The sequence below is a fragment of the Cherax quadricarinatus genome, chromosome 42 (genome assembly GCF_038502225.1).
Source record: "Cherax quadricarinatus isolate ZL_2023a chromosome 42, ASM3850222v1, whole genome shotgun sequence".
Taxonomy (NCBI): Eukaryota; Metazoa; Arthropoda; class Malacostraca; order Decapoda; family Parastacidae; genus Cherax; species Cherax quadricarinatus.
The window spans coordinates 19,126,891-19,154,422 of NC_091333.1; the positions used below are offsets into that span (position 1 = coordinate 19,126,891).

General features: G+C 39.6%; 1 protein-coding gene across 3 annotated transcripts in view; it reads left to right on the top strand.

The window, feature by feature from the left end:
* Hsp110 (heat shock protein 70Cb) overlaps positions 1-27,532 on the top strand; it is a 200,455-nt gene that overhangs the window by 81,587 nt on the left and 91,336 nt on the right. For all 3 annotated transcript variants that reach the window (XM_070093392.1, XM_070093393.1, XM_070093394.1), the window contains exons 7-8: positions 2,617-2,872; positions 20,843-20,950. In XM_070093392.1, the coding sequence (XP_069949493.1) occupies positions 2,617-2,872; positions 20,843-20,950 (364 nt within the window). The remainder of the gene's footprint in view (positions 1-2,616; positions 2,873-20,842; positions 20,951-27,532) is intronic.

Consider the following 27,532-nt stretch of genomic DNA (forward strand, 5'->3'; position numbering starts at 1 on the left):
AATTACATTATTCCAATCAACCAAATTCTTAGCTATTTCAGTAGTATTACTTCTATTCTATCGATTGAGCACAAGAAATCGCCAAGTCAACTGTTTCAACTACAAAATAAAGTGATCGGAAATTGTTAATTTGGCCAATTTAACACAAAGTTCAAAATATTCCAATTTCAAAATAGGGTCCAGAATGAACAATGTAGGTATTCCTGGCACTAAACTAACATTTCCTCTGTTCATTAGTTATGTTTTGAGGCTTTACAAATAAATTCCATTTTGATTTTTTATTCACATAATAAATTTTTATTCACACCAAAAAATAGAAGATTTACTGTTATGCAATACTGTAATAATTGTATAAATATCATCACCATATTTGTGAATGTATATTAGACCCACCAGCCAACGTGTATTAGATGTGTGAGGTCGTTTGTTTACTCTTGAATATCGGCAAAAATTTAACATTTCTGCTACTTTGAGCTCAGTTTCAAGCCATTTCCAGTGCTAAAACCAATCAAAATCATATCTATTTCTGTAATATGTCTTCCATTCTATCAAATGAGACCAAGAAATCGCAAATACAACTATAAAAACATATGAAAAAACACTGCAAAGTTGCTGTTTTAATCGAAAAATCATGATTTCATTTTTTTCTCTCATTATACACAGTGTGCTGCAGGATCTGTTTTATGTGGTGCACACATACCACATAGATGTATTCTCTCATATCTAGGCCCAAATGTACCACTCGCAGTTTATCAGAGTGAGCTGAGCTCATGGCGTAGATCTACGGTTTGGACCCTGAACGTAAAGCCATAGATCTACGGGACGGACCCTGAAAGGGTTAACCTAAAAAAAAAATTTTTTTTTTTTGTTAATACTTTTGGGTGTCTGGAACATTAATTGGATTTACATTATTTCTTATGGGGAAAATGGTTTGTTTTCGCCGATTTACGTTTTTGCCGGTCTCTGGAACGGATTAAACACGAAAACCGAGGGTCCACTGTATTTCTTTTGGGAAATGTTACTTCGGTTTTCTGCCATTTCGGATTTAGGCCAGCCTTCTGGAATGGATTAATTACGAAAACCGGGGGTCTACTGTATACATGAAATGTGAAATAACTTTAAAACACTTAAAATTTTGGAGAGACATGGGACTCATGGAGAACGTAAACAAACCAGGTTGGGTGCGCTATATTAGAAAGACGGGGAGTCGTATAGCGAGTTTTGGTCATAATTTGAAATTGCCGTATTAGTGGAATGCTGTAAGGCGAAACGCCATTAAGTGGGGCCCTACTATATCGCAAAACATTCTAGTCATAGGAAACTAACTTCAGAATTGGCTCACTGAGATGAAATGCAGATTAGCTTAAGATAAATTCTACAGGGGTGTAGTTCCTTGACCAAATCCTAAGCATGATATAGAATGAAACTAACAATTAAGTTTGCAGTCGCTACAGTCCTCCATCATAAGATTGGAGGAAGGGGTCAAAAGACCAAACATGGACAGGTTGCAGACCTTACCCATAAGAGAAAGATGAAGGGGTGAGCATAGTGCTAAGCATATTGCCTGAGGCTTATGTCAACCAAATAACCTGTGCAGCCAGGGCTTGTTTGGCAAATCTAAGAGTAGCCTTCAGGAATATCTGAGCCCTTTATACCACTTAAGTTAGACCAATCGGGTGGTATGCAAAACTGGCATGGAACCCGGACCTTAGAAAGCATGTTAAAAAAAAAAAAAAAAAAAAAAAAAAAAAAAAAAAAGAACAGGTGCAGAAGTAGCATTAAGGTATGTTCCAGGACTAAGGGATATGAGTTACAAGGGAAGATTTGAGTCTAAACATTGAAGGACAGAACCAGGGAAGACATGATGCCAAAATACTCAGAGGAATTGATAGGATACAGAGATAGGCTATTTGAGATGTGGGGAAACTGGTACATGGAGGCACAACTGAAAGTTGCACAGATGAACTACAGAGATGTCAGGATGTATTTCTTCAGTCTTAGGGTGGTTGGGGGGGGGTGGAATAACCTTGATGAGGAAGTGGAGGCAGGCAGGCTCCATGTCCTGTTATAAGAGCAAGTGTGATAGTCCACGAGGCTACAAGGGAATGATTCGAGCAAGTGGTAGGTTGAGAGGTGGGGCCAGGAGCTAAGACTCGACCCCCTGCAGCCACATACAGTTAAGGTCTGGATAGAGTGGTGCAGCAGTTGGAGATTTGGAAAAGAGCTTCATGTGGAAAAGTACAAAGTAATGTAAAATGATTGTTCCATCTACATGCATTTTAGTTATAACAATGTAAAATATGAATTTAGGAGAATGAATTTGGAGTAGTTATTAGCAGTGACCTAAAGTACACTAAGCAATGTCTAAATGCAAACACCAAAGCTAACAAAATGGGTTTCATGGCTAGAAATTTTAGGTAAAAATCTCTCAAGGATTATGCCAATAACTTATGCACTTGTCACACTGCACCTTGAATGTGCTGTCCAGTTTTGTTCTGATTAAGAGCATAACAAGGTAGATGATACAGACATATCAACGAAACTTGTATATTAATGAACAAACTACTTAAAGATATGAAAACCTTCATTCTGGCAATTTGTTAATGTTTTATATAGGGCCACCATGGAGGAAATGGCTGCTCCTCTTTTGAAGCGTGTAGAGTCAACTCTACAACATTGCCTTCAAGACTCATCACTGAAGCTGGATGACATCTCAAGTGTTGAGATTGTTGGTGGATCGACTCGTATTCCAGCAATCAAACTACTAATTGAAAAGGTGTTTAACAAGGTACCATCTACGACACTTAACCAAGATGAAGCTGTAGCCAGAGGGTGTGCTCTTCAGTGTGCAATGCTTTCTCCAGCATTTAAGGTGAGCACATTTAAGATTTTCCTCATTATATAGCTAATTTTTTTTTATTGCATAGCATACCACTATTAAGAGGGTAAATAAGTACACCATGTGATATTGAGCATGATAGCAGTTTGTTAAACTTTGCATTAGTAGATAAATAGGTGGGAATGTTTTTAGAGGGTGACAGACATATTAGATCAATAGTTAGTGGTAGCTACAGTGAGAGTAAGAGGTGTGGTATATGGTGAGAGTCATCAATGGGTTAGTGAAGTGAAAGTTAATAAAGTAATGGATGAGATTAATGGAGAATAATTGGCAACTATTGGGAAAAAGGTGGACTAGTGTTCAAGTAATGAGAAGAGGGTTGTAGAGGTATGGGGTAGATTTAAGAATGCAGCATTAGTGTGCAGCAGAAATTTGTGGATATTGGAGGATGGATGCATGTGGAAAGAAGAGTGCTTGGCGAAAAAATGTAAGAGTGATAGAAGAGAAAAGGATATACGAGAGGCTTTAACAATGTAGAAATGAAATGTGGAGTATATGGAGAGTAAAAAGAGGCTAAGAATGGCGAGGGAATGTAAAAGGAGAGCAAATGAGAGTTGAAGTTTTATTGACAAATTTTGCTGAGAATAAGAAAGCTTTTAGAATAGGATTTAGTTGAGGAAAAATAGAGAACACATGGATTTTAGTAATTAAAAATGGTGGAGGGGAGACATTAGATTGGGAGGAGGAGTTGGGCATGTCCTGATTTACCATTTGTATTGAAGAAATTTGGGTATTATTTCCCATATGATTTGTGAATACTTCTTCTAATTCTCTTTAACCCTTTGACTGTCGCAAGCCCCTTTCTGAAACTGTCATTCTACGTCGGAAATTTGTTGGAAAAACAAATTTTTTTTTTTTCTTACGAAATGGTAGAGAACCTTTTCCTGATGGTAATGACCCCAAAAGAACGAAATTTAATGGAAAACTGATGGAATTACGCTCTCGCAAAGTTAGCGACCTCGGTGATATTTACGAATTGCGATTTTGCCCACTTTTAGCCCTATTTTTGGCTAATTCCATTGTTCCAGTCGACCAAACTCATAGTTATCTCTTTAGAATTCCATTTTTTCTATCGATTGAGTACAAGAAACTGCCCATTTACTAATTTCAACTACCCAATAACATGGTCAGAAATTTGCAATTTGGCTAATTTCACGAAAATTAAAAAAATATTAAAATTTCAAAATAGGGTCCAGAATGAACAATGCAGATATTCCTGGCTCAAAAATAACATGTTCTTTGTTCATCATTCACGTCTCCAGGCCCCTCTGATATTACTCTTGCTTTCTATTTTGAATTTTTATTCAAACAAAAAATAGAAGATTTACTGTTATGCAGACTACTGCAATATTGTAATAATTGTATAAATAATGTCAACCCATTCATGACTGCATATTAGAATGGCTACTTGGACATTTATAGGACAATGACATCATTTGTTTACTTTTGAACATTGGCAAAAATCAAACATTTCACCCACTTTGAGCTCCATTTCAAGGTACTTTTCACAGTAAAACCAATCAGTCACCTATATTTCTATAATATGTTTTCCATTCTATCAAATGAGACCAAGTAAACGAGAATACAACCATAAATACTATACAAAAATAGACCACAAAGTTGGCATTTTAATTAAAAACGGTCAGTTTTTTGTTTTTTTCTCATGCTCTGCGTGCTGCAGGATTTTTTTTGTGGTGCACATTGACCACACAGACCCATTCTCTCACATGTGGGCCTACCAGCTTTCTCCTGCTTGATTTAAAGCCGCTAGAATTTGAGTATATATATAGTGGAACCTCTGCTTGTGAGTTTAATCCGTTCAATGACCTTGCTCGCAACTGGATTTGCTCGTTTGCAGAATCAGTTTTCCTCATTTAAATTAATTGAAATGCAATTAATCCATTCCAGTGGAATTCTGTACTTCAATAGTTTTGCTAATATCAACTCTACGGCTTATTTATCTATCTCACAATATGACATAGTAAGCAATATAAATAGCATAGAAACCTGATGTATACTCTAAAATGAATAAAATGTCATTCAAGTAGTGGTATGCGCTGTGTCGGCGGTGGACGAGAGTTTGTCTGGACACCGGGCAAAATTCTTCATGAATAATTTCGCTAATATCATCTATACGGCTTATTTATATATCACAGTTCATCTAATATGACATAACAGACAATATAAATAACATAGAAACACGATATATACTCTAGAATGAATAAAATGTCATTATGTAACAGGTGGAGGCGGCCACAACCGCTCCCTCTTTGTTGTGGTAAACACTGCCATCATGTGACGGCCTTTTGAAGCCGTCTATTATTAGAATTATTATATGTACAGGTCCACCATCACAAATCCGGCAATCAGTTATTCGGTTCCTTCAGTTATTCGGCACTTACTTTGGCTAGCGTAATTTCAAATTTCCAGGATCGCCACACCAACCTGCTGGTACTGTTTGGTGGCGCTATTTGCTGCATAAGTCATTCCAATTTCTTTTTCTCCATTTATTGTTTTAACCTGCTTGGTTTTAGTCCTAGGTATGGTTCCAATGAATAAAAGAAATGTTTCTCATTATGTAAAGCATATACACAGTACATTATCCTTTAAAGAAAAGGTGGCTTTGAAGCCACTGTCGGTTGCCATGAGCTCAGTCTCGTGAAGCAGGAGAATATGCTTTATTATTACACTAATATCATCACTAAAGCTTATTTGCCTATCACAATTGATCTAATATGACATAAGAAACAATTTTTTTTTTTCAACAAGTCGGCAGTCTCCCACCGAGGCAGGGTGACCCAGAAAAGAAAGAAAATCCCCAAAAAGAAAATACTTTCATCATCATTCAACACTTTCACCACACTCACACATTATCACTTTTTTTGCAGAGGTGCTCAGAATACAACAGTTTAGAAGCATACACATATAAAGATACACAACATATCCCTCCAAACTGCCAATATCCCAAACCCCTCCTTTAAAGTGCAGGCATTGTACTTCCCATTTCCAGGACTCAAGTCCGACTATATGAAAATAACCGGTTTCCCTGAATCCCTTCACTAAATATTACCCTGCTCACACTCCAACAGATCGTCAGGTCCCAAGTACCATTCGTCTCATATACGTACATATTATTAATAACATGTATTATTATTAACATGTATGTTATTAAATACCATTGCCTCAATCACTGCCTCTACCACTCCAGTCACACTCAATCTACAAGCACCAAACACAATGAATTATTGTGAAATGTTTGGAAGAGCAGGGAGACTAATGTTCACTCCTGCATAAACAAAGTCACACTGACGATGTGTCAACCACTCCCTCGTATTTTTGTACAATTTCCTTCTTCAATTATATCATTATTATTATTATTATTATTATTACTATTACTATTATTATTATTATTACTATTATTATTACTATTATTATTATTACTATTATTATTATTACTATTATTATTATTACTATTACTATTATTACTATTGTTATTAGCTGTAGCAGAAATGTTTAATTCTTTGCAGTGTTCAAGAGTAAACACATGATGTCGCCGTCTAATACCTGTCCGAATAGCCATTCCAATATGCAGTCATGAATGGGTTTACATTATTTATACTGTAGTTTAATAGCAAATAATGAACAAACAAAGCACTCGCCACACTGAGTGGTGGGAGGGCTGGCTGCCAGTTGTGGGGGTTGGAGGGAGGGTAGTAGGGACTCGCAGGTGGTGGGAAACTTAAATATGATTTGGTGGCTGGGAATTTGGCGGTTGGGAATTTGCGAATGTGTGAAGCCCGTGAAAGTTGAAAACGTGAATGTTGAGGGAGACCTATACTTGCAACATCTGCCACATTGCTCCTCTATCCACTCTATCATGCCTTTTCAAAATCCATAAATGCAATAAAAACTTCCCTACCTTTGTCTAAATACTGTTCACATATATGCTTCAATATAAACACTTGATCTACACATCCCCTATCCACTCTGAAACCTCCTTGCTCATCCGCAATCCTACATTCTGTCTTGCCTCTAATTCTTTCACTTATAACCCTACCGTACACTTTTCCTGGTATACTCAGTAAACTTATTCCTCTATAATTTTTACAATCTCTTTTGTCCCCTTTCCCTTTATATAAAGGGACTATACATGCTCTCTGCCAATCCCTAGGTACCTTCCCCTCTTTCATACATTTATTAAACAAAAGTACCAACCACTCCAACACTATATCCCCCCCTGCTTTTAACATTTGTCATGATCCCATCAGTTCCAGCTGCTTTACCCCCTTTCATTCTACGTAATGCCTCACGTACCTCCACCACACTTACATTCTGCTCTTCTTCACTCCTAAAAGATGGTATACTTCCCTGACCAGTGCATGAAATTACTGCCTCTCTTTCTTCCTTAACATTTAAAAGTTCCTCAAAATATATATACACATATACACCTACCATCCGACTTACGACCAAGCTTGGTTCCGACCAACCGGTCGTTAGTCAAAATGGACATAAGTCAAACTTTTGAAAATTGCTGACATATTGGGTAGGCCATAATGTCAAACCTTTCCTATATAAACTACCTACATATTACAGTGGACCCTCGACATTCGATACTAATCCGTTCCTGAGAGCTATCGAATGTCGAAAATATCGAAAGTCGAATTTATTTTCCCCATAAGAAATAATGGAGATCAAATTAATCCGTGCAAGACACCCAAAAGTATGAAAAAAAAATTTTTACCACGTGTAATATTAAGTTTAATGCAATAGAATAATTACAGTAACAACAATAACAATAGATTCATGACAATAGATTAATTGACACTTACCTTTAATGAAAATCTGGTGATAATTAATGGGATGGGAGGAGGGGAGAGTGTGGATGGTGTTAGTGTTTAGAAGGGGAATCTCCTTCCATTAGGACTTGAACTGGCAGCCTCACCATGCCTTACCACACTGTGTATGCCACTACGATTCTTAAATCTTTCAAACCAACCTTTGCCGGCCTTGACTTCAGTCACATCACCACTAGTTGCAGGCAATTTCTTTACCAAATCATCATGCACTCCAACACACACACTCCACTTCCGTACTTTGCAATTATCTCTTTCTTCATTCAATAGTCATTAGCACCTTTTTTCTCGAAGGGTTGGCACTAGAAGCTTTCTTGGGGCCCATGGCTACTTATTTTGCAGAAACAAGCACCAAAAACAGTGATAATATGGATAATATGGAATGTACCTAATGTATCCTTAGATGCGCACACACTGGCTGGCTTGTAAACACTGGCACACATGGGGCAGTTCAGGCCACACGTGGACACATCTTATACGAATTGTATCGAATGTCGTGTTTTCCATCGAATGTTGAGGCGAAATTTTTGCGTTAAAATGCATCGAATGTCAGATTTATCGAATGTCGATGCCTTCGAATGTCGGGGGTCCACTGTAATGTAATGTACAATCATTATTTCATTCTTTTTACCATAATTTACTTCTATTGTTATATTTTAATTATTTATGTACTGTATATAATGTATACATGGTAGTGAACTGTATTGTAAATTTTACATTGCATACAGTATCATATGTTACTGTTATCTTTATGTATTGTCGACACAGTGGAATGGGAGAATACCACTGGTAGTGTCATCCTGCCAGAATGTAGTATAACCTATACCCTAAGTAAAGAGAAACAACTCTGGAACATGTGTAATACGTATCCGACTGACTGGCTGGGTGGCCAGGTCTGTGGTTGGCCGGGTGGGTGGCTGGCTGGCTGGACAGGTGGGTGGGTGGTTGGCTGACTGGCTGACCGAATGTGGCTTTCTCTCTCTCTGTATCTCTCTCTCTCACAGGTACATGTTAGTGAAGTTATCATATATATTATAAATTACCTAGGATAACCCAAAAAATCCAAAGTGCTATACAGTGGATCTGTGCTCCAGTGCCTTAAATTAATAATAATAATAATTATTATTACAATAATACATATGTACTAATATTAATATTATTATTATTTTTTTTATTATTATTATTATCACACCGGCCGATTCCCACCAAGGCAGGGTGGCCCGAAAAAGAAAAACTTTCACCATCATTCACTCCATCACTGTCTTGCCAGAAGGGTGCTTTACACTACAGTTTTTAAACTGCAACATTAACACCCCTCCTTCAGAGTGCAGGCACTGTACTTCCCATCTCCAGGACTCAAGTCCGGCCTGCCGGTTTCCCTGAATCCCTTCATAAATGTTACTTTGCTCACACTCCAACAGCACGTCAAGTATTAAAAACCATTTGTCTCCATTCACTCCTATCAAACACGCTCACGCATGCCTGCTGGAAGTCCAAGCCCCTCGCACACAAAACCTCCTTTACCCCCTCCCTCCAACCCTTCCTAGGCCGACCCCTACCCCGCCTTCCTTCCACTACAGACTGATACACTCTTGAAGTCATTCTGTTTCGCTCCATTCTCTCTACATGTCCGAACCACCTCAACAACCCTTCCTCAGCCCTCTGGACAACAGTTTTGGTAATCCCGCACCTCCTCCTAACTTCCAAACTACGAATTCTCTGCATTATATTCACACCACACATTGCCCTCAGACATGACATCTCCACTGCCTCCAGCCTTCTCCTCGCTGCAACATTCATCACCCACGCTTCACACCCATATAAGAGCGTTGGTAAAACTATACTCTCATACATTCCCCTCTTTGCCTCCAAGGACAAAGTTCTTTGTCTCCACAGACTCCTAAGTGCACCACTCACTCTTTTTCCCTCATCAATTCTATGATTCACCTCATCTTTCATAGACCCATCCGCTGACACGTCCACTCCCAAATATCTGAATACGTTCACCTCCTCCATACTCTCTCCCTCCAATCTGATATTCAATCTTTCATCACCTAATCTTTTTGTTATCCTCATAACCTTACTCTTTCCTGTATTCACCTTTAATTTTCTTCTTTTGCACACCCTACCAAATTCATCCACCAATCTCTGCAACTTCTCTTCAGAATCTCCCAAGAGCACAGTGTCATCAGCAAAGAGCAGCTGTGACAACTCCCACTTTGTGTGTGATTCTTTATCTTTTAACTCCACGCCTCTTGCCAAGACCCTCGCATTTACTTCTCTTACAACCCCATCTATAAATATATTAAACAACCACGGTGACATCACACATCCTTGTCTAAGGCCTACTTTTACTGGGAAAAAATTTCCCTCTTTCCTACATACTCTAACTTGAGCCTCACTATCCTCGTAAAAACTCTTCACTGCTTTCAGTAACCTACCTCCTACACCATACACTTGCAACATCTGCCACATTGCCCCCCTATCCACCCTGTCATACGCCTTTTCCAAATCCATAAATGCCACAAAGACCTCTTTAGCCTTATCTAAATACTGTTCACTTATATGTTTCACTGTAAACACCTGGTCCACACACCCCCTACCTTTCCTAAAGCCTCCTTGTTCATCTGCTATCCTATTCTCCGTCTTACTCTTAATTCTTTCAATTATAACTCTACCATACACTTTACCAGGTACACTCAACAGACTTATCCCCCTATAATTTTTGCACTCTCTTTTATCCCCTTTGCCTTTATACAAAGGAACTATGCATGCTCTCTGCCAATCCCTAGGTACCTTACCCTCTTCCATACATTTATTAAATAATTGCACCAACCACTCCAAAACTATATCCCCACCTGCTTTTAACATTTCTATCTTTATCCCATCAATCCCGGCTGCCTTACCCCCTTTCATTTTACCTACTGCCTCACGAACTTCCCCCACACTCACAACTGGCTCTTCCTCACTCCTACAAGATGTTTTTCCTCCTTGCCCTATACACGAAATCACAGCTTCCCTATCTTCATCAACATTTAACAATTCCTCAAAATATTCCTTCCATCTTCCCAATACCTCTAACTCTCCATTTAATAACTCTCCTCTCCTATTTTTAACTGACAAATCCATTTGTTCTCTAGGCTTTCTTAACTTGTTAATCTCACTCCAAAACTTTTTCTTATTTTCAACAAAATTTGTTGATAACATCTCACCCACTCTCTCATTTGCTCTCTTTTTACATTGCTTCACCACTCTCTTAACTTCTCTCTTTTTCTCCATATACTCTTCCCTCCTTGCATCACTTCTACTTTGTAAAAACTTCTCATATGCTAACTTTTTCTCCCTTACTACTCTCTTTACATCATCATTCCACCAATCGCTCCTCTTCCCTCCTGCACCCACTTTCCTGTAACCACAAACTTCTGCTGAACACTCTAACACTACATTTTTAAACCTACCCCATACCTCTTCGACCCCATTGCCTATGCTCTCATTAGCCCATCTATCCTCCAATAGCTGTTTATATCTTACCCTAACTGCCTCCTCTTTTAGTTTATAAACCTTCACCTCTCTCTTCCCTGATGCTTCTATTCTCCTTGTATCCCATCTACCTTTTACTCTCAGTGTAGCTACAACTAGAAAGTGATCTGATATATCTGTGGCCCCTCTATAAACATGTACATCCTGAAGTCTACTCAACAGTCTTTTATCTACCAATACATAATCCAACAAACTACTGTCATTTCGCCCTACATCATATCGTGTATACTTATTTATCCTCTTTTTCTTAAAATATGTATTACCTATAACTAAACCCCTTTCTATACAAAGTTCAATCAAAGGGCTCCCATTATCATTTACACCTGGCACCCCAAACTTACCTACCACACCCTCTCTAAAAGTTTCTCCTACTTTAGCATTCAAGTCCCCTACCACAATTACTCTCTCACTTGGTTCAAAGGCTCCTATACATTCACTTAACATCTCCCAAAATCTCTCTCTCTCCTCTGCATTCCTCTCTTCTCCAGGTGCATACACGCTTATTATGACCCACTTCTCACATCCAACCTTTACTTTAATCCACATAATTCTTGAATTTACACATTCATATTCTCTTTTCTCCTTCCATAACTGATCATTTAACATTACTGCTACCCCTTCCTTTGCTCTAACTCTCTCAGATACTCCAGATTTAATCCCATTTATTTCCCCCCACTGAAACTCTCCTACCCCCTTCAGCTTTGTTTCGCTTAGGGCCAGGACATCCAACTTCTTTTCATTCATAACATCAGCAATCATCTGTTTCTTGTCATCCGCACTACATCCACGCACATTTAAGCAACCCAGTTTTATAAAGTTTTTCTTCTTCTCTTTTTTAGTAATTGTATACAGGAGAAGGGGTTACTAGCCCATTGCTCCCGGCATTTTAGTCGCCTCATACGACACGCATGGCTTACGGAGGAAAGATTCTTTTCCACTTCCCCATGGACAATAGAAGAAATAAAAAAGAACAAGAGCTATTTAGAAAAAGGAGAAAAACCTAGATGTATGTATATATATATATGCATGTGCGTGTCTGTGAAGTGTGACCAAAGTGTAAGTAGGAGTAGCAAGATATCCCTGTTATCTTAGCGTGTTTATGAGACAGAAAAAGAAACCAGCAATCCTACCATCATGCAAAACAATTACAGGTTTTTGTTTCACAGTCATCTGGCAGGACGGTAGTACTTCCCTGGGTGGTTGCTGTCTACCAACCTACTACCTATATTATTATTATTATTAAGGTATAATATAATAATCGTGTTCACTCATTACTTACCTTAAAATATCTGTAGTCTTAATGTAGACTGAGAGGTGAGTAAACAAGATTAAATGAATAAATGAGAGTGTAGAATGTTCAAGAGTTATGTAAACAAAACACAAATAACCCGCACATAAAAGAGAGAAGCTTACGACGACGTTTCGGTCCGATTTGGGCCATTGACAAAGTCACACTAACCAGAAGTGGAGCAGGACGGCTATATATAGGCAGGAAGAGGTGGTGGTGGTAGTAGTAGTAGTACAAGAATGTTGCGCATGTGTCTTAATTTCATCTTGTCGGTATTATATACCATTCTTGTACTACTACTACTACTACTACCCCCACCTCTTCCTGCCTATATATAGCCGTCCTGCTCCACTTCTGGTTAGTGAGACTTTGTCAATGGTCCAAGTCGGACCGAAACGTCGTCGTAAGCTTCTCTCTTTTATGTGCGGGTTATTTGTGTATCGTTCCAGTCACGGTATTGTGCCTTTTTTTGTTATTTATGTAAACAAACATTGTTGTTACCAGCCCGGACACGAATGGTTTCTGTTCTTTGTCAAGCCAACCAGAAAAACATCTCATATTTGTTAATTTATATGTTTATATGTTATGTAGCATGTCTATTATATAATTTTGAAAAAAAAATCATAGATGGATTAAGCAAAATGTCTATATTAACGTTTTATGCACATTTAATGTGCCTCAGTGATTATTATTTTCATTATTAATATGGCGTCTTCAAGACCAAATACACTCTTAATGAGTGGCTCTGAGACACACACACAGGTAGACAGAAAGACACACACACAGGTAGACAGAAAGACAGACACACAGGTAGACAGAAAGACACACACACAGGTAGACAAAGACAAACAGACACAGGTAGACAGAAAGACAGACACACAGGTAGACAGAAAGACACACACACAGGTAGACAGAAAGACAGACACACAGGTAGGCAGAAAGACAGACAGGTAGACAGAAAGATGGACACACAGGTAGACAGAAAGACAGACAGACACAGGTAGACAGAAAGACACACACACAGGTAGACAGAAAGACAGACACACACACACACAGGTAGACAGAAAGACAGACACGCACACACACAGGTAGACAGAAAGACAGACACACACACAGGTAGACAGAAAGACACACACACAGGTAGACAGAAAGACACACACACAGGTAGACAGAAAGACACACACACAGGTAGACAGAAAGACAGACACACACAGGTAGACAAAGACACACACACACACACAGGTAGACACACACAGGTAGACAGAAAGACACACACATACAGGTAGACAGAAAGACAGACACACACACAGGTAGACAGAAAGACACACAGGTAGACACACACAGGCAGACACACACACACAGGAAGACAGACACACACATGTAGACACAAAGACACACACATGTAGACACACAGACAGACACACAGGTAGACACACACACACACAGGTAGACACAAAGACAGACACACAGGTAGACACAAAGACACAAAGACACACCTGCTGCCTGCATGACGCATTGCCGCCGCGAGTATTGTCAAATATTGTACAGCGGTGTGCATCAGCCGGCCCAGCCCAGCTGCCAGATGCATGGTCGTAAGTTGAGTGGACGTATTTCGAGCAGGTCGTAAGTCGGATGGTAGGTGTATTATATATGTTATATATACACAGTGGTCCCTCAATTATCATCCTTAATCCGTTCCTGGAAGTGGGACTGTTATCGAAATAGACGATTTTCGAATCAATTTTCTCCTTAACCCTTTGAGGGTTTCGATGTACTAGTATGGCTTACGACCCAGGGTTTTTGACGTACTAGTACGCCTAAATTCTAGCGCCCTCAAATCTAGTGGGAGAAAGCTGGTAGGCCTCCATATGAAAGAATGGGTCTATGTGGTCAGTGTGCACGGTATAAAAAAAATCCTGCACCACACAGTGCATAATGAGAAAAAAAAACTTTGACCGTTTTTTTTTTTTTTTTGGAATAAAACAGCGACTTTGCACTGTATTTTCGTATAGTATTTATTGTTGTATTCTAGTTTTCTTGGTCTCATTTTATAGAATGGAAGGCATATCATAGAAATTGAGATGATTTTGACTGGTTTTACAATGAAAAGTACCTTGAAATTGTGCTCAAAGTAGCAGAAATGTTCGATTTTTAACAAAGTTCAAAAGTAAACAAATCATGCCAAGCGTCCAATACATGTCAACTGGTGAGTCTAATATTCTTTTGCAAAGTGTGCCAATATGATTCATACAATTTTTTACACTAATGCAGTAGTCTGCATAAGAGTAAATCTTCTATTTTTTGTGAGAATAAAAATTCAAAGTGGTAAGCAAAAGAACATAAGAGGGGCCTTGAGACGTGACTAATGAACAGAGGAAATGCCATTTTAGTGCCAGGAATGTATTTCTTGTTTGTTCTGGACCCTATTTGGAAATTGGCATCTTTTGAAACTTGTGTGAAATTGGCAAAATTGCTAAATTCTGACCACTGTACTGGATAGTTGAAATTGGTAAATGGGTGATTTCTTGCACTCATTCAATAGAAAAAATGGAGTTCTAGCAAAATATTCATGTTTTTTGTCGACTAGTACAAAGGAATTGGCCGAAAATGGGGCTCAAAGTGGGCAAAATTGCCGATCCGTAAACATCGCCGAGACCGCTAACTTCGCGAGAGCATAATTCCACAAGTTTTCCATCAAATTTCATATTTTTGGTGTCATTATGATTGGGAAAAGATTCTCTATCTTTTCATAAGAAAAAATTATTATTTTTTTTTTTAAATTTGGCCGACCCTGAGAACGAGTCTCGGAGAGGGCCTGTCGACCCTCAAAGGGTTAAGAAATAATGTAAATCCAATTAATTTGTTCCAGACACCCAGAAGTATCAACAACATTTTTGTTTTTTTAACCTAAAAGATAGATTTACATGCACAAAAGAATGAACATTCAACATGACGGTTACCTTTATTGAAGGCTGTTGTTGATGAATGGAAGACAGGGAGGAATAGAGAGGGAAGAGAAGTTATTATTTGGAAGGGGAATCCCCCTCCATAAGGACTCTAGGTCACTTCAGGGGTCACTTCCCTAGCATAAATATAGATTTACATGCAGAAAAGAATGCCGAATAAATGTAAAGCACTAATAAAATGTATAAATGAACATTGGTAATAGGGGTAGTTGATGAGTGGAACGGTCTGCCTAGTAGGGTGATCAAAGCGAAAACATTGGGTAGTTTCAAATTTAGGCTGGATAAATACACAAGCGAGAGGGGTTGGATTTGATTTGGACTTGCACCTGAGCTTATTGCTTGGGTAGCATTTGTTCTGTTAGTGGGTTGGATTTGTGAAGGACCGGCCTAGTATGGGCCAACAGACTTATTGCAGTGTTCCTCCTTTATGTTCTAAAAGCTATGGCTTGGGTAGTTTCAAATTTAGGTTGGATAAATACACGAGTGAGAGGGGTTGGATTTGAGTCGGACTTGCACCTGAGCTTATTGCTTGGGTAGCATTTGTTCTGTTAGTGGGTTGGATTTGTGAATGACTGACCTAGTATGGGCCAGCAGGCCTACTGCAGTGTTCCTCCTTTCTTATGTTCTTATTGAAGACTTGTTTGTGTGAGGGAGGGATGGCAAGTTTATTGTTGGAGAATGACACTAATATCAACTCTGTGACTTATTTATCTATCACAATTCCACTAATATGACATAAACAATATTAATAACATAGAAACATGGAATATACTCTAGAATGAATAAAATAAGTCATTACGTATGTCACGAGAGGTGTTGTGTTGTTGGGTGTATAAGGGCCACTGAGAGTAAGCCGTCCATAATGGTGGTGAAGCAGCAGCTGAGGCGGTGGTGTTTTCTGTAGCCCTATATAACTCCAACAACATTGGAGGAGTTGGTAGAATCGCTGAATCACTAGAGAAGGCACCCTCTACCACCATCGCTACCGCCTTCTACCACTATTGCAACTGTTACCACCATCACTACTGCCTTCTACCACTATTACAACTGTTACCACCATCACTACTACCTTCTACCACCATCACTACCACTATCACAACTGCTTCCACTCTACCACCATCACCTTTGTATTTTTCTACAAACTTTTTCATAAATTATGTGTGTTTCTCACATTCTTTACCAAAGGGCTAGCACTAGAAGCTTTCTTTGGAGCCATGGTAGCTTATTTAGCACTTGCAAGCACTAAAATCAATGGAATATTATGAAATATTTCGTAGGAGCAAGTGAGGGGACAGTCACTCACTGGTAAACAATGGCACACTGGCTGGGAAGGCAGGTCCAGGCAGCTCAGAGCGTGAGTATGTGTCCCAGACGCAGGACGATTAGCAAGTTAACGGACCATTTGCGAGCCAATGTTTAGACGAAATAATGGGACTATTTCCGAAATGGACGACTTTCAGGCCAGACGATTATTGAGGGACCACTGTATATGTATGTATATATATTTTATAGGGAGGTACCACCTCTAAAACTGTCCTGGGGACCCTCATCTCATCCTCAGAGAAAAGAATAAACTTGCTTTAGGGAAAACTCAAGGTTCTCCCTGAAGCTTTTTGAAAATTTTCTACTACCACCCCCTATATATTCTACATATGCTTCATTTAAAAACAAGATACATTGACAAAAGTACAACATGGAGTAAAGCAACAGTGATAACCCAGAGCTACATCTTGAATACTTCGTCCAGTTCCCTGGCAGTGGGCCGTGTGCCCAGAATGCTGCAAGTATTTCCTCTCTGGATCGTGACACTGAGTCTCTGAAAGAGGAAGCTGGTCGCCCTGTGGTCCTTGGTTTCTACTTTGAGTTTTTCACCCAGCTCTTTGAGGAACTTTAGAGCACACTTGCCCCATGCTCCAAGGTTCTCCGACCCTATTGGGATGAAGTTATAGCAAGGGGTAAGGTCTTCATATTTGCGGGTCTTCTGGGTCTCCCTGTGGCTGGCAGCTCCACCCCCTTCAGCTACGGAGTATGTTAAGTAGGTGTCTGTCAATGTGGCGGCACAGGTGTAGTCCCAGACAATCTGCTTCTATCCTTCCAGGGTAGCATAGTGGCTCCATCAGGACGCTTTTGACTTCCGTCAGACCTTTGCACTTGGGGTTCCCGTTGAGCTGGGCAATGGGCTGTGGCGAGGCTTCTTTTTGTGATGTCATTGACCTTGTGTCTGGCATACTTCCCTTCTGATGTGTGATACATGAGACCATGAAGTCTGAATTGATCAGCCGTCGCCCTGCCGCAAATACACCTAAGTTCGGTGAGGATGGGGGCGGCTAGGCAAAGAGCTACACCAATCCAAATGGCCTGTGGGTCGAGTCGAGTGTCCAGGGAGGAATTGGGAACAGCTAGAAGGAAATCTCCTGAGTGCGGTGCCTTCACTGCTAGGAGACAAGCTTTGTCCTTTCCTGAAGTGTTGGTGAGCATTGTGTTGGCGCTTTTTTCCATGATCGGTTTGTTCCAGTGGAACTGTTTGTGCTCTTTGGGAGGAGCTGGTATACTGGAGAAGCCTGCAAGGGTGTCCCACCACATTGTTGCTTCAGTAAACCTGGGGTCTTGAGCTCCTCCAAGGGTGCTCGCTCCCAAGAGGGTACTGTTGGACGGAGTGGTAGTAGAGACTTCCAGGAGGATTCTTCGCATGGCATTGATTATTTCCTGGTTCGCTGTAATGATTTCACACTTGGAGGGATTGAGGATGAGTCCCAAGTCTTCTCCTTGTGTTTTCACCAGTTGTAGGTTCTCTAACAGGGACTCTTCAGTACCTGCCAGAGTGCAGGTACCAGATGTTGAGCTTGCTGCATAGGCTGGAAGTTGGTTCTCTTACTGCCAAGCAGAAGAGAAGTGGAGCGAGTGGGTCAACTTGCTGCACACCCTCTGATGAGAGAATTTCCTGTTCTCCAAACAAAAGAATTGAGGGTTTGCTGTAGCCAGCTGAAATGAAGGAAAAAAGACTGAGGAACTGATCCCAAATGGCCGGCAAGACAACATGTCTCTTCCATATTTATTTATTTATTTACTTTATGCATGTACGTGCATGGGTAGTGTGATGTAAGTAGAAGTAGCAAGATATTCCTGGTATCCCACATGTTTGAGACACAGACACCAGCAATCCTACCATCGTGTAAAAAAATTACAGGTTTGTTTCACACCCGCTTGGCAGGATGGTGGTAACTCCCTGGGTGATTGCTGTCTACCAATCTACTACACCTACCATCCGACTTACGACCGAGTTCGGTTCCGAGAAACCTGTCGTAAGTCGATTATTATTATTATTATTATTATAATCAAGGGGAAGCACTAAACCCGTAGGATTATACAGCGCCCAGGGGGAGGATGTGGAAGGCATTCAGGCTTAATTCGGGGAACTGGAGCACAGATCCAATTCCCTAAATCAAGAGCCCCTCACCAACATCAAGGAACCTTCCATGAGGGGTCATAAGTCAAAATGGACATAAGTCGAACTTTACTACTGAATATCACATAACATTTTTGTAATGACTTTATTTTATTGTTTTATTTTGGTATTTCATGTTTTACTTTACTTTTTATGCTGTTAGTACTGTATTTTATACTGTAAGGTTTAGGATAAACACTGTGTACAACACAAACACTTGTTTATTTCCCAGAAATTTGGCATAAAAAACACGGTCGTAAGTCGAGTCGTCATAAGTCGAGCAGGTCGTAAGTCGGATGGTAGGTGTACCTAGATTATCTGGTGAATTTTTCCCTATGGCACTGAAACTGCTAAGAGATGTTACAGATGCGCAGTTGTACCCAAAGGTCATTGCATGAAGCAAAAAAAATAGTTTTCCTTATCAGGAATGAATTGAGATGGCTACATTAATTTCTTAACTTTCTTATAGAGCATTTGTTGTGAGATCAATAAATTAAAAAAAAAAAGTATTCATTACTGGGGTAGTGTAAAAAAAAAAGTGCACTTCCCCATTGTCCTGGTGTGAAAAACCATATTTAAACTTTTCTTTGTTTAATTGCAATATTGCTATTCAGTTTACATTTAACCCTTTCACTGTTGGCGTCATATTAGTACGGCTCACAAGCCAGTGTTGGTGCCGTATTAATACGCCAAAATTCTAGTGGCTTCAAATCTAGTGGGAGAAAGCTGGTAGACCTACATGTAAGAGAATGGGTCTGCGTGGTCAGTGTGCACAGTATAAAAAAATCCTGCAACCGTGCATAATGAGGGAAAAAAAAAAAGAACTCCGACCATGTTTTTGGTTTAAAATACTGAATTAGAGGTGTATTTTTGTATGGTATTTATGGTTGTATTCTCATTTTCTTGGTATTATTTGACAGAATGGAAGATATATTACAGAAATAGATGTTTTGATTTGTTTCACAATGAAAAGTACCTTGCAGTTGAGCTCAAAGTAGAGGAAATGTTTAATGTTTGCTGATGTTCAAGAGTAAACAAATGATGTCACCGTCCAATATGTGTCCAGCTGGCTAGTCTAATACGCAGTCATGAATGGGTTGACATTATTTATACAATTATTGCAATAATACAGTAGTATGCATAACAAATCTATTTTTTTGTGTGACTAAAAATTCAAAACGGAAAGCAAGAGTAATATAAGAAGGGCCTGGAGATGTGACTAATGAACAGAGGAAATGCTATTTTAGTGCCAGGAATGTGTACATTGTTTATTCTGGACCCTATTTTAAAATTGGCATCTTTTGAATTTTGTTTGAAATTGGCCAAATTGCCAATTTCTGACCACTTTATTGGGTAGTTGAAATTGGTAAATGGGTGTTTTTTTAATTGATAGCACAAATGGAGTTCTAGTGAAATAGCTGTGAGTTTGGTTGACTGGAACAATGGAATTGGCTGAAAATAGGGCTCAAAGTGGGCGAAATTGCCGAGACTGCTAACTTTGTGAGAGCGTAATTCCTTAAGTTTTCCATGAAATTTCATACCTTTGGTGTCATTACCATCGGAAAAAGATTCTCTATCATTTCTTCAGAAAATGTATTTTTTTTTTATTTTGAGAATTCTTCAACATTGAGAGCAAGTTTGTGAGCAGGGGTCTGGACAGTGAAAGGGTTAACATTTTATTATAACTCTTATGTATTACAATTCTTCATTGAGTTGCCTTTCTTGGAAGGAGATACCTGTCAAGGTATAAAAAAAAATGATTCTGATAATGAAATATTAATCTAAATTATTTTCACTTGTCAAAGTGTAGCAATGTTTAATGAATATAATCTTTTATTTTTCTCTCTGTAGGTTCGCGAATTTTCAGTTACAGATGTTCAACCTTATAGCATTCGTCTTGTGTGGCAAGATGAATCAGGACAGGAAGGAGATATGGAGGTCTTTCCTAAGAATCATCAGGTAAGATTTCATTGTGGAATCTCTTGAGATTGTACCAATCCTCTTGTAGATTGCCAACAAATAATGGAAGGAGTGGGATCTGAATCTTTGGCCAGCCAATCCTAAAACTCCCAGGCCAGTATACTAGCCACTGGGCCATGCTGACCTCATGGAATTTATCCAGCTAGATACAGTGGAACCTCGGTATGCGACCTTAATTCATTCCAGAAGGCTGTTGGAGTGCTGCTCTGTATGAGTATCAAACAAGTTCTTCCCAACCAATTTTCTGTTTGGTTGGCTGTTATCACTAATTGTTGTAGGCCCCATGGTGACTTACTTGTACAAATATTGCAAAAAAAGCGCCAAAAAGTGCTAAGAAACATTAAATAGTTTACAGCGAAGTTCTGGCAGTCATATTTGTTTGGTTGAATGGTGAGCTTTGTTCGAGTAGGGAGCTGGTTGTATACCGAGGTTCCACTATATGTGTATTTCTATACAGATATACTTAGTTGGATGAATCTTGTAAGCCAGCATGGTTCAGTGGATAACACACTGTTCTGCTAGCTTTAGATTGACTTGCCATGGGTTCAAACCCCATCCATTCAATGATCTTTCCCAGATTAATTTACTATTATCTGGAGTTCATAAACCTTAGTGTCTTAGTAGACTTGGTTATTAGAATGACAGTGTCATTGCTTACATTTAACACAGCCCTTTTTTGCAATCTGCAATCTTGAAATTGTATTCTTTTCTTATGATTCTGTTAGGTCATTTTCTAGAAGTGCTAAGTCCTGTGCCAGGCCTTCTGGTTGAATGCTTGATCAGTCAGCCTGTTTTTGCTAGTACCACACAGTCCAGTGCAAGCATCAGAACTTGGCTGATTAGGAACTACCTGGAGGAACTTAAGTTCCTCATAGAAGAAAGTTAAGGGTTTTGGAAGTAATTGTGGTGTCCATATCTTGAGCCAGTCTGATATTTTCCACATAGTGTTTATGATGTACTAGAATTGTTTTTTCTATTGGGAACTTTATTGGTTCCCTGTGGTTTAGGTGATTGAATTGATAAGGTAAGTGGATGCTTCTGCTCTGCAATTTTGTTTACCTTAACGAGGCTGTTAGTGTACAAAATTATTCCAGTTTTAGTGTAAGTGATCTAAGAGTATCATTAGTTTTGCATTTCTTATTTTGAAAATAATTATCCAGACTGATTTTTTTCATATTCCAGTAAATAATGACAAAATTTGCAAATGACTTTTTTTGGGGGGGGGGGATGAATGTGAGAATGTATTTGTGATTGGAGATGTGGAAGATGACTTTTGATGTTGACTAATAAATAGTATCATAACATTGGGTCTAGCAGTTTCAAACAAGAACGTGAAATGTCTGGAGACAAAGGACCTGTGAGTACACTAAATGTCCATAAGCAGTGAAGCCAAAAAATGTTAGGTTTCATAAGTAGTAATTTATTTGCATAAAATACTAGAAACAGTGTTGACAACACACTTGTGAGAGAACATCTTCAATAGGCTATACAGTTTTGGTCTCCAAATTTTATAAAAGTCAAATAAAGAAAGGATTCTCCCAAGCTTGTACCATTACTAAGAAAAATATCATATGATTAAAAACTCAAAGCACTTGCATTCTTGTTTAGGAAGGTTAAATAAAGAGCTTATTCCAACATAACCAGATTTCATAAAAAAAAAGAAAAATTACTGTAATTCGATTGTAAAATGAGTATAACCAGAAATGGAGAGATACTAAAGGTTAATAGTGCCCAAACATGATGACTTTACCTCTGTTACCACCTGTCTGGTACTGAACTAAACACACCTCATCTGCTTCTGTCCTGGCCACTGCCAGACTGACAGGAATAAAACGCGCTCGCTTACAGGGAATATTACACATCCGCTTTCTGTACACTACATGGAAAATGACATTGTATATGGAGCATTATTTTATATAAATATTACTGTAGCACACTGCATTAAAAGGTGCAGTAAAGACGTTTGGAAAAAAATTACAAAGGGTATAGAACACTGGATTAACTGCCCAATAAAGCTTTAAGTGCAAAAGTAATATAGTCAAGCATTGAACAAGAACATTACAAATATTGAATTAAACTAGATATTGTGCAAGGGGGCTGACTGCAGATGATGAAACTGGCATTTGTTGTGGAACCACATCAGGATGACCATTTGACAAAGCAGCCATCACATAATAGTAATAGTGATGTATGTATATCTGAGAGTATGTTGAATACTTTCATTTGTGCTACATTTTGCTCAGGGTTAAGCTACACACACCTCTACTCTGACCAAAACAACCACATTAAAAGCTTTGTGTGCATATTGTTTGTGCAGCCGTATTTGTCATTATGCCTGGGTAGTGATAGTTGTAGTAATTGTTGCAATAAAAACCACTCGGATTTAACCTTTAACCCTTTCAGTGGCCATCATGTAGAACTGTCACTGAGGCCAGGGTCCTTCACATAGTTTTATGTTGTGAGCTTTGCTTACTAACATAAACTGTCAGTGGTAAATTTTGTCATAGATATGGGAGAATGGGTTTGCATGGTGAGTGCACATAGTCTAAAAAGAAAATTCTTGTTCCATGTGTTTTATGATAGTCAAAGTTTTGCTTTTCCCATGTGTTTGGTTTAATATATTGACTGAGGTGTTTTTTAGGATGGTTTTATTGGCTGTTTCTTGGTATTTTCTAATAGAATGGGAGATGAGCTATTCTATTGATATAGTTGATTTTGACAAGAAGTAGCTTAAAATTGGCCTGTAAATTAGAAGAAATTTTAGATTTTTACATATTTTTCCCGAGGACAGTCAAGGCCTCCCTACACCCCTGGTCTGTTAATAGGTCTGATTGAGTTATTGGGATGCTATAAACCATGACCAGTGATTCCTGTTAGATGACTCACAAAATTGTAATGACACGATTGCAAACAAACCATACCACGGATGGGGTTTGAACCCGCGGTAAGGGTCTCAAAACTCAAAACGAGACGGTCTGGAGTTTTGAGACACTCTTACATCGCGTTCTCAAACACCATCCGTGGTATAGTTTATTCCTGTTAGAGTATGTAGGAGAGAGGGAGATTATTTCCCAGTAAAAGTAGGCCTTAGATAAGGATGTGTGATGTCACCGTGGTTGTTCAATATATTTATAGATGGCATTGTAAGAGAAGTGAATGAGAGGGTTTTGGCAAGGGGTGTGGAGTTAAAAGATAAAGAATCAAACACAAAGTGGGAGTTGTCACAGTTGCTCTTTGCTGATGACACTGTGCTTTTGGTAGATTCTGAAGAGAAGTTGCAGAGGTTGGTGGATGAATTTGGTAGGGTATGTAAAAGAAGAAAATTAAAAGTGAATATAGGAAAGAGTAAGGTTATGAGGATAAAAAGATTAAGTGACGAAAGACTGGATATCAGATTGGAGGGAGATAGTATGGAGGAGGTGAATGTATTCTGATATTTAGGAGTGGATGTGTCAGCAGATGTGTCTATGAAGGATGAGGTGAATCGTAGAATTGATAAGGGGAAAAGGGTGAGTGGTGCACTTCGGAGTCTGTAGAGACAAAGGACTTTGTCCGTGGAAGCAAAGAGGGGAATGTATGAGAGTATAGTTGTACCAACACTCTTGTATGGGTGTGAAGCATGGGTGATGAATGTTGCAACGAGGAGGAGGCCGGAGGCAGTGGAGATGTCATGTCTGAGAGTAATGTGTGGTGTGAATATTATCCAGAGAATTTGTAGTTTGGAAATTAGGAGAAGGTGTGGGATTACAACTATTATCCAGAAGGCTGAGGAGGGATTGTTGAGGTGGTTCGGACATGTAGAGAGAATGGAACAAAACAGAATGACTTCGAGAGTGTATAAATCTGTAGTGGAGGGAAGGTGGGGTAGGGGTTGGCATAGGAAGAGTTGGAGGGAGGGGGTAAAGGAGGTTTTGTGTGCAAGGGGCTTGGACTTCCAGCAAGCATGCGTGAGCGTATTTGATGGGAGTGAATGGAGACAAATGATTTTTAATACTTGACATGCTGTTGGAGTGTGAGCAAAGTAACATTTATGAAGGGATTCAGGGAAACCGGCAGGCCAGACTTGAGTCCTGGAGATGGGAAGTACAGTGTCTGCACTCTGAAGGAAGGGCGTTAATATTGCAGTTTTATAACTGTAGTGTAAAGCACCCCTCTGGCAAGGCAGTGATGGAGTGAATGATGAAAGTTTTTCTTTTTCGGGCCACCCTGCCTTGGTGGGAATCGGCTGATGTGTTAAAAAAAATAAAAAAAAATATCCGGGAAATAATAAATCTTCTGTTGTGTGATTATAAATTCGAAATGGACAGCATGTGTAAGAGAGGAGAGGCCTGGGGACGTGACTAATGAACAGAGGAAATGTTATTTCAATGCCAGGAATATCTACATTGTTTATTTCTCTCTCTATTTTTAAATTGGCATATTTTAAATTTGTGTAAAATTGGCCAAATTACCAAAGTTTTGAACATTTTGTAGGGTAGTTGTAATACAGTAGACCGTTATATTACACAAGATTTATTTGCCACGTTTTTGGTTATTGCGCTATTGAAAAATGGCGGCACAATTTTGTACAACACTTCGGAACATTAACTTTACGTGGTTCCATTTGTGGGTGTGGAAAAAGTTTCCCCAGCTCAAACTGCCGCCCTGCTGTGGGTCAGTGGATAGACCTCCTGTCATCCCCTGCCACCCCCGACACTCCCGCCACCACCATCCCAGCCTTAGTGAATATGCATTCAGTTCCATTCTGTCTTAGGAGCTAGCTGTGTTTGTGAATTGTTTTGATGTTTTAATTACCATACGTGTATCTTGTATCTGCCAAGCAATCATGGGACCCAGTAGGCCTACCATTGTTGTTGAAAGTGGCAAGAAAAGGTGTAAGCATTTAAGTCTTAGAGTTAATGAAGAAAATAGAGATATTAGACAAGAGATAACCTCTGGCCATAATGAAGCGTCACTGTGCAGTTAAAAAGAATGAGGTAAGTATACGAGTTTGTGTGATGAATAACTGACTGACTGACTTGGACTTTTTCACTGAACAGGACCCTGAAACGGTGTCGTGAGCAGCTGATGCCTTACTATTACAACCCAGGATTCCAAATGGCCTAAGTGACGCCTAATGAAGTATTATGAGCTATATTCAGTATTTGAGGTCTAAACTTTGTTGGAACCACTAACCTGTCAGACAATTGCCGGCCCTCTATCTTCTTACCAGTCTGTGCAGATCAAATAATCGTTTTTAAGTTTATACTTGACTGGATGATCCAAAGAGGATTTACCCATGGCTGCCTGAAAAGCGAAATTTAAAGAAGGGTCCTTCGTTGTTCCTCCAGGAAGGACAGTCCCTCGGGCATGGAAACAGAGAGATCTGGCAATCCTGCAACCTGGGAATAGGAAGGCTTGATCGGGGTCTGTTCACTTGATTTACGAGGCTCCGGCCGGTGTGCCTCGTAAAGCAACGTGGCTATTCTGAGATCAGAGTCGTCCAAGGATAGGTCAACATTCTCGCCAGACAACCCTCGGGATGTTGCCCAAGTTATGGCCAACACCGGAGAAGAATTAATCATGGGTTCAGGACACACACTAGCAGTGGTAATGTTATTACCCAGTACAGTAATAACATGGCATCTTTCATGAGGAATCCTTCGGATACACCCACAGTCAAGTATCCAGTGTAATATTTGCACTGTACATAAATTTTATGCAAAGGGACAGAATATATAGCTCCTCCAAATGCTTCCAACAAAATGGAGGAATTTAAGGAGGTATTCTTTGAAAGGGGTAATACTCCCTCTTATAAGTGAGCAGTATGCCCCAGTATCTCTAAAGGTTTTGACTTCAGTTGTTTCAGAGTTTTCCTGAAGGGAAATAAGACTCTTACAATAATAAGGGGCCATCCCTTTTTCTACTTCTCTTGGGGACATGTTACTAGGGATATTAGAGATTTTCCCAATGGGTTGGGGTTTGTGGGGGCAGTTGGGATGGATGTGACCTACTTGGTTACAGAGGAAGCAGACGACAGGCTTGCCCTTTACTCCCTGCTGACGTTGCAACTGGTGTTGCTCTGGCTGGTGTCTCTCTGGATACTGTTGTCGAGATGCACCATGTTGAATAGTTTCTCTCACCAGGTGGACCATAAGCTGAGAAGCGTGGCTCACCAGGTGACTTAGTTGGCTGATGTAGACGTTCTCCCTCCGGCTGGCACTTCATTCTCCAAGGTTGACGATCTCTGCTCATGCCAGGCTGTTGAAAAGAGAGACGGGACCGCTCGGACAAGGAGCGGTTAGTTTCAAAGGTATCAGCCAACCTTGCTGCCTCCAATGCAGTGGTTAAGTCACGATCCTGCAGAAAGACTTGAACCTCTGGTCCCACAGACTCCAGTAGGTTGTCAATCAGAATAAGCTGCACTAGATCATCGAAGGTAGCGACACCACTTGCTTTATACCAGCTGGTAAAAGCTTTGGTCTGCTGTCGCACAAAATCAACCAGGGATTGACCAAGCTGTCGTCTGCCTAATTTAAACAACTTTCTGTACTTAGCTGGGATACATGTATATGCTCCCAA